This window comes from Pistacia vera, unplaced genomic scaffold, assembly GCF_008641045.1.
Source record: "Pistacia vera cultivar Batoury unplaced genomic scaffold, PisVer_v2 Contig476, whole genome shotgun sequence".
NCBI classification, from domain to species: Eukaryota; Viridiplantae; Streptophyta; class Magnoliopsida; order Sapindales; family Anacardiaceae; genus Pistacia; species Pistacia vera.
Genome location: NW_022196308.1, coordinates 585,975 through 594,819, shown reverse-complemented (window position 1 = coordinate 594,819; position 8,845 = coordinate 585,975). Strand labels below are relative to the sequence as shown.

Below are 8,845 nucleotides of genomic sequence, written 5' to 3'. Positions count from 1 at the left end.
CTTGAGGCCAAACAACATAACTTTACAGTAGTAGATTCCTCGGTCGATAATAAATGAGGTGTTTTCCTCATTAGGAGTGTCCATCGGATCTAGTTGTATACCGAATATGCATCTATGAAACTGAGTAGGGCGTGCCCAACTGTCACGTCCACTAATAGATCTATTCGAGATAGCGGGTAACTGTCCTTCGGGCAAGCCTTGTTGAGGTTGGTGAAGTCAACGCAGGTTTGCCATTTGTCATTTTGCTTTGCATGAGAACTGGGTTAGCTAGCCAACTGGGGTATTTTACTTCTCTAACGAAGTTGTTGCTAAGGAGTCTTTTAACTTCTTCTTTTAACACTCATAATTGCTTGGCATCCATTGGCCTTTTTTTCTACCTATGGGTCGAGCTTCTGGTTTGAATTTTAGCTTGTGGCACATTACTTCGGCACTGATGCCCAACTTTTGTGACAACATGTCATCGAGATTTTTTTCAATTTTGAGAACCCGGGCTAGGTCCAGTTTGCTGATGGTGATCTTGCACAAGTCCTCCGTAAGACCTGTTGGTTGATCCTCCTTACAGATGTGGAGGTCGATTGTGTCCTGAGGACCCCCCAATCGCGAGTTGTTCTTCGCGATAGCCATGGTCGATGGTCGTTTTTCTTTTTGGGGCTGTGGCAATTGTCTTATTATAGCATTCTCTAGAGTCAGTTTGGGAAGTTTGAACTATCCCAATTCTTGTCGTGGTAGGGAACTTTACTGCTTGATAGGAAACATAGGTGATGACCCTCAATTCCTTGAGCATCGGCCTTCCCAATATTATGTTGAATGCGGACGGGCCATTCATTATCAAGAAATTTGCCATCAGTTGTGTGATATGTTGTCCCTCACCTATGACGACAGCCAATGTAATTATCCCTCTCAAGATTATGTGGTCGTTGGTAAACCCATAAAGTGGCATTGACGAAGGCTTTAAGTGCTGCTCTTTGAATCCCATTTGGCGGAAAGCCTCAAGGTAGATGAGGTTGATCGCGCTTCCATCATCCACCATTATCTAAAAGACGTCGCTGTTTCCAATTTGCGCTCTAAAAACTAGTTCTTCGTAATGGGGATGTTGAACCATCTTGGCTTCTTCCTCCATAAAGTCAATTACCCAATCTCTCGCCCTTGATCGTTTTATAGGCTTGTTCTCGAGGCTGAGAACTCTCAGCACAGGTCTGATTCTCATGTCTTGGACAAATCAAGCTCGAGCACAATTCGACTCTCCTGTTAGTTCCAGTCCATCGTGGATACTTCAAACGTGGTTTACGAGAGGAAGGCCAGGTAGCGGTGATGGTTTGTGTTGGTTCTCGCAGTCAGTTTTCTATTCTTCGACATATTCCTTTAAGTGGCCTCGCTTGATGAGTTCTTCAACAACATCCTTTAGGGCTCGACATTCTTCTGTGTCATGGCCAACATCTTTGTGGAAACGGTGGACTTATGAGCGTTTCTTCTCGTTCTCGGGTCCCCTTTCAATTTCTCAGGCCTAGGAAGGTGCCTTGCTTTACTTGATACTGCAAATATTTTCACGAGTGGGGCCATAAAAGGGTGTACCTTTTGAAACGAGTGGGCATTTCTCGCTCCCTTCGAGGTTCGAGATGATGTTTTTTTGGGCAGTTATGTTCATCCCCTCTTTTGCGAGCTCGTCTGAATCTTTTCTGGTCTCTTAGTTCTTTATTGTCCCGACGAAGGGAGGCGTAAGTTGGTGCTTGAGGATTTAAAACGGCTATAGAATTTTCCACCTATTGATGTTTGGCAGCCATTTGGAAAAATTGTGTCAAGCTCACATTATTTTGGCTTGTAGATATTTCCAAAGATCAGTTTGCAGCCATATGCCAGTGATCAATAGCATTCAGATCGACTCTTTTGGTGCGTCCACTACCTTGCTTTGCTTGTTTTGGAATCGTGTAAGAAACGAGGTCAGCGTCTCGCATTTCTCTTGATGAATGTTACTCAAATAGCTTAGAGGCATGGTGAATCGTCTTCTTGCCTGGAATTGCTAGAGGTGGAGAGCAGCATATTGTTGCGATGAGGGCATTGAGTTCGCCTGTAGGTGCTTGTGCCATCTCTTCATGTCACTAACCAAAGTGACCACAAAACAGAGGCATTTCACATGCTCTAAGACTTGATGTAGCTCCATCAGGTCATTTAAAGCATTGAGATGATCCTGAGGGTCGCCTCTACCATCAAACTTTATGTCTGGCGCTTTAAAGTTTGCGAGTAGAGGAGTGTTCCGCACTTCCTCAAAAAATGGAGAATCAACTATCTTTGCTGACGGGTCTTCTCGTTGGTTTCTCAGATTATCAAGTATTCTTTGTACCTGGTCTAACTGATCATTAACCCGAGGGTTCGATGCCTCTGCCTGACGGATTGGTGGTTTGATCGAGCGGCCTTGACATTCTGCCTGCTTGCGTTTGGATAAATAAGCCTACAGTGTGCACTTATCTGAGTTGTTGAATCGTAGTTACTAGGGCAATAGGTACTATCATTGTCTCGGTTGGTTCTCCTGCGACACATGTTTGCGCTTGCTTGTGGAGGTTGGCTGTCATCTAGATATATAGGTTTATGTTTGCCTCGACGTCGGTTCTTTTTCTGGCTGTCTGCCAGGGGAGTTTTTCCCGTGGGCCTCTCGCTCTCATGTTTCTCTCCTAGGGATGCCGCATGCTCTCTAGCCTGGACGAGGTGGACTCGAAACCTACAGTTTCGAGCTCCCAGCTTGGGGTTGGCTGGCTTTGAGTGTTCACTTGTGGCTGGCTTCCTGGCTGCTGGATCCTCGCTCCAGGTGCGTTTTGTTGTAGGGCTTGTCTTATAATAGTTAGTGACTTTAGCATGTCGACCATCTAGATGTCATTGGGGTTGGATGTACCCGCTCCAAGTGGGTTTGCTGTCTGGATGACTAGTCAGTACAGGGTCATTGGCCGGTGGCTTATCAGAATTCATTGCTGGACTTTCTGATTACCACCCTCCTCATGGTCAACGGCTTGGCTTCTAGAAGTTTTAGTGAGGGCCATTTTTTCTTGTGGAGCTTGCAATCGGTGATTGTGAAGAGGAGTTTTCTCCACGCAAGATATTTAAGGAGAAGGTACCTCCTTCTAATGCCAAAATGTTGATGCGATAATTTGTACCAACTAGAGATACCCAGTCGACCTTAGAAGGGACCCGGCAAGATGTGCGCGTGGTTAATTATGACCAGTGAGGTCGCTAAAACGACGTCATAAAGTAAAGAACAAAAGAGATTTTATAGTGGTTCGGCAGCATGGAAACCAAACCTATATCCACTGTCATGTTATTATTGCGCGGTGTTACAAGGTCAAATGAGGTTACAAAGAAGATCACAAGATTAATGGAAGGCACTTGGCTCTCGCGACCTATTCTCTCTAAACGCTTTCTAAAAAGATCAATGTATTTTTCTCATGAACTTTACTGATATTGAAATCACCTGGAATGGAGGCTATGAACTCCTTTTATACTTGGCTTGTCTGACAATGGTTGAGAGTGAGTGTTACAGAGTTGCTTGCATGTATAATCCCCTTAATTAGGATCTGAGTCAGTAATCTCCACACTTGTGATAGGCCAAACCATGCTAATGACAGCTTAATCCATGCTTTTGACAGTAATCGTCTTGAGAGAAGATAAACGCTGATAAGACAACACGTGGGAGGATCCAAGCCATCAACCTTCGACACATCTTGGGGACGCATAGCACGAATCTGACCATCAAGGAATTAGGGACAACATAATGTTAATGTAATGCCTTTATATATAAATTGGTGGTGATGAGGTGTAGTTTCATGTGAGGAAAATCCACGCTGGATTTCAAAACGCGTCGGGAGAAGTCAAACCTGACCCACAAAACGCATCTTACTTTGATAATGTTACTGTAGTTTTATTTTACACCCTACTGAGACCTCGGCTTCCATGCTTATACATATTTAGTTTCCGCTTTGTGAGTAAGGTACGTACTCCTTTCTTTGCTTCATTCATCTAACTAGCTTCACATTTAGATGGACAGAAAAAATCAAAATTCTGGAATTTGTTACTCAAACTTGCCGGAAAGTTACATCAAACCCGAATCCAAGGGACGCAGACTATCTGAAGTTTCTGAATGCGAAAACATCCCTACTATTGACTTGGGTAGTGGTGACAGCAAGCTTGCTCAACAAATAGGCGATGCCTGCAAGTGTTTTGGCTTTTTCCAGGTGATAGATTGATCTGTTACCTTATAAATTTCATCCCATATTTTATTAACATAAATGTTGACATGTAGGTGATCGATCATGGAATGAGTTTGGAAGAAGTTGAGAAAACGTTAAAAGTGGCGCGTAAGTTTTGTAGGCTGCCAGTTGAAGAGAAGCTTAAGCGTTATTCAGCTCAAAAGTTTGTACCAGATGCCCAGCAAATCCTTCTTCCTTCAGGTCTTTCTTTCTCTTGGCAATCCATTAAATTTGAAGTCAACATTAACTATCTTTATATTGTTGTCCATTCTTGCTTATCTAGTTTCGTATAGTGAATTATGGAATATCAGGAACATCTGTTTTCCTCTGGAATTTGTCATAGTATTCCTTAGCTATGTCTGGAACCTCTAAACTGAACGAAATAGAGACAACAACAGGAATAAAATAATAATAGTAAAACAAAACAAACAGTAAACAAAGAAAAATAGTACGCGCGATTTACCCTGGTCACCCAATGTGGGCTACGTCCAGCTGAGTCAATATTATTGCAATATGTCTCACCTCTCTCGTTTACAATGAATGAATTGCTCTCACACTCATAACAAGAGAAAAGTATGTTTATATACTAGGTTTAAGAGATTAAACCTAGTTTTACAAGAATTCCTATTCCTAAGCCCAACCCAAAAAGGAATTAATAACTTAAAATGAACCACATTCGGTTATAATGGAAAAGCCCACAACGCCTAGCGTTCTCGGGACCCCCGAGTTGTCTCCGTTACCCATTAATGCTGAAGTAGTCGACAACTCCAACATTCTCCCACTTGGCGAATACTTCACACAATGAAGGCCTACCTCATCAACACACCATGTAAACTTTGCTAAGCTCACAGCCTTGGTAAGAAATTTGCAGCATTAACAGTGTATCAACCTTCTCTAACAACACCAATTTTTCCTCCACCTTTTGCCTGATAAATGGTATTGTATGTCAATGTGTTTTGATCGCGAATGAAAGGCAGGATTCTTGGCTAAGTAATAGCCCCTTGATTGTCACATCCAATCTTCACAGCATCAAGCTTGAAACCAAGCTCTAAACTCAATCTTCGAAGCCTATGCTCTCCTCTGCCTGTGCAGATTGTCCAGTGTATTCTGCCTCAGTTGATGAAAAGCCACAGTACTTTGCCTTTTACTCATCCAACAAACAGCCACCAAATAAGAATACATACCCACTTGTGGAACGCCTACTATCGAGATCACCTCCCCAATTAGCATCCACACCCATCACATCTAGCTCATCCCCAGTCGCCATGCCCCATAACATAATGATAATCTGAGGTCCCACAAGATATCAAGAACCCTCTTTACAGCACTCCAAGCTCCTTACCAGGATTTGACATAAAGCGACTCAAACTCCCACTTGCTGTGCATAATCGGGTCGCGTGCACACCATGGCATACATCAAACTGCCTACAGCACTCGCATATGGCACATGTGTCATTTCTTCCAGCTCTTCCTCAGACTTAGGACACTGATCAGTAGACAATTTCACTCCCAAAGTCTAGGAGTCTTCACAGTTTGCATCTACCATGTTAAATTTCTTCAACACCTCCCGATGTACTTTCTCTGCCCTAACCACAATTTACAACTCTGACGATCTCAGTAATTTGCATACGCAAAATAAAATTTGCAGCCCCAAGATCCTTCATGTCAAATTGTGCAGCCACAAACCCTTACAGATTTTATCAACTCCTTGCTATTCCCTATCAGCACATATCATCTTCACATATAAGGTTAAAATAACAAAGACATTTTCTAACCTTTTTACATACACACAGTGATCCACGTGTGATCCACGTTGCTGCGGCTAAAACCATGCTAAAGACATAGAGTCGAACTTTTGGTACCACATCCTTGGTGATTGTTTAAGCCCATACAGAGACTTCCTCAACCTACACACCAAGTCTTTCTTCCCTTTACATACAAACCCCTCAGGTTGCCTCATGTAAATTTCCTCCTCTACATCTCCATGTAGAAATGCCGTCTTTACATCAAGTTGTTCAATTTCAAGATCAAACGCAGCAGCAATAGATAGAACATACCTGATTGATGTTAACTTGGGCACAGGAGAGAAAATCTCACCATAATCAACACCCTCAATTTGCGAGAATCCCTTTGCAACGATCCTCGCCTTACTATTTACAATTGTCCCATCTGCCTGCAACTTTCTTTTGAACACCCACTTGCAACCAATTGCCTTTCTATCCTTAGGCATTTACATAGGATCCATGTACTATTTTTGTCCAGTGATTGCATCATCATTCATCGCACCTCCCACAGATTTGCATCTTCCATGGCTCTTGCTTCATTTACATTCTAGTTTCATCACCAATCAGATTCAAAGCATGTAATCCACTCAAGGCACTTAGAGAGAAACGAACTGGTGCCTTTCTAACTCTTGTAGATCTCCTCAAAGTTGATGGCACCACAACTTCATCATCAGAATTATCCTCTAAATCATCTATAGAACCCTCATCAGCCACATATCAAGTTTATCTTCATGGTCAGATTCTGTAGACTCTAAATTTTCAGTCTCTGCAGCAACATTAGGAGTCATATCCTCCTCTTGCTCTATGTAGTCCACATCAAACTGATTTTCTTTGACTGCTTAAGATCTTCAGAGTTCCCACACGTTGTTTTACCTCTACTCCTAAGATTACATCTCTACTGATAAATGCTTCTACTCTATGATTCCACAACTGTATCCCTTGATGCCATCCTTGAACCCACAAACTTGCCTTCTTCTCAGATTTACTGTCAAGCTTGCTTCTCTTCTCCTTTGGCACATGCACATACGCTCACAACCAAAAACTCGAATAAAAGACAGATTAGGTTTCTTACCTACACAACAGCGTCATATGTCGCAGTCTTTAACAAGAAAGTGGGAGACCGATTCTTCAATAACAAGCCATCGCTGTAGCTTCACCCAAAATTCAGACCCCAAATCTGTCGTGTTCAGCATACATCTAGCCTTCTCTACAGTGACCGATTGAGACTTCAGCCCACTCCATTTTGTTGAGGCGTGTAAGGTGTAGTTCTCTGCCTTGCAATTCCATGTGTCCACAAAATTGCTCAAACTTACTAGAGCAAAACTCACCGCCATTATCAGTTCGCAAAGCTTTAATCTTCCTGTCAAACTGATTCTCAACTAAGGCTTAAATTCCCGAAATTTCTCAAAAGCCTCAGACTTGCTGCGCATAAATAAACCCACCAGTGTCTAGAAAAATCATCATGAAAGATACATATACCTGGATTTACCACAAATTCCACTAGAGTGGGCCCAAAAACGTCACTATGAATTAACTCCAGTATTTTTGTTGCTCTCGTGCCTGTTGATTGAAAACTAACTCGATTCTGCTTGCCTTGTAAACTTCCTCACAAAACCCAAAACTCATGGAACAGTTAGGAATACCTTAGCCATATTCTGAGTCACCAAGTAGACAAAGCTGACTCTCCATGTGCCCCATCGCTGTGCGCCACAATGTGCAGAATCAAGGTTCTTTTCAGCCTCCTTTTCCGAACATACCACCCAGACGAGAGAATTTCTTACAACTGATGCTTGCATCCTGTATAATGTACCATGTCGAACTCCTCGTGCAATAACCATAATCCCCGAGTCATCTTACAAGATGTTCTGTCACAATTAATACTATACCTGCGTCAGCCATTGTTCCAACGAGAGCAGATTTCTACTCATACCAGGATGTGCATCACTTCAGGGAGCGTCCTCACTGAACCATCATGCAACCGCCTGATTTTTCCCGTGACCAATAATCTTCACAGCATACTTCTCCTAACAGAACTTTCCTCCATTGTATGTCTTATACTCACAAAACCATTCCCTATGAGGTGTCATATGGAACGACGCACAGTATCACATAATACCAAACTGTTGGTCTGATCCAGCCATACATGCAGCAGCCACATACATATTACATTTGATTCCCGTTTGTACGAAGTTTCAGCTTCCTTCCCCTTCACCGTTTTGTTTTCTGCAGTCTTTCTAAAATACCCAAATTCCTGACATCTCCAGCATTTAATCTTACTTTTATCCTTGCTCTTAGATCTTCTCTCGCGATTTGTATTTTTGCACGATTTCCCTGCGACATTGAATTCTATCAGGTTCGTCCCCTAGAGTTAACACCTAGACGAACCTCGAACCTCTTCGCCGCATATCCTCTGCCAACATTTAGAACTACAGATTCGCACACATCTGTGTCAATCCTCCACCACCAATCGCAACAATCAGATTGTCCCACGTATCAGCAGCAGCATAACAGTTTACCACTTTCTCAGATTCGGTGTAGTTCTACATCCACAGCCAGCAGTTGATTCCCCAGAGTATTAAACTCATCCAGATGTGCACAACAGAATCCCCATCATGCATATGGAGATGTAGAGTTTCTTGCGAGGAACAGCACGTTCACCAAAGACTTACTCAGATACATATTTTCCAGCTTCTGCCATAAACCCTTCCGTATCCTGATCCATCACATTCGTTAGAACAGAGTCCTCAAGACAGATCGAATCAACCCTCTGGCTTTCCGATCCATCTTGTCCCATTCAGCAAGTGCGGCACGATCAGTCGCTGATAATTC

General features: G+C 42.8%; 1 protein-coding gene across 1 annotated transcript; it reads left to right on the top strand.

Annotated features, from left to right (window-relative positions):
• The first annotated feature begins 4,022 nt into the window (after nucleotides 1–4,022).
• Nucleotides 4,023–4,575, top strand: LOC116146308 (protein DOWNY MILDEW RESISTANCE 6-like). Its single transcript, XM_031431716.1, has 3 exons — nucleotides 4,023–4,217; nucleotides 4,286–4,433; nucleotides 4,544–4,575. Exons 1-3 carry the CDS (start codon nucleotides 4,023–4,025, stop codon nucleotides 4,573–4,575), a joined length of 375 nt encoding a protein of 124 aa, XP_031287576.1.
• Nucleotides 4,576–8,845: the final 4,270 nt, after the last annotated feature.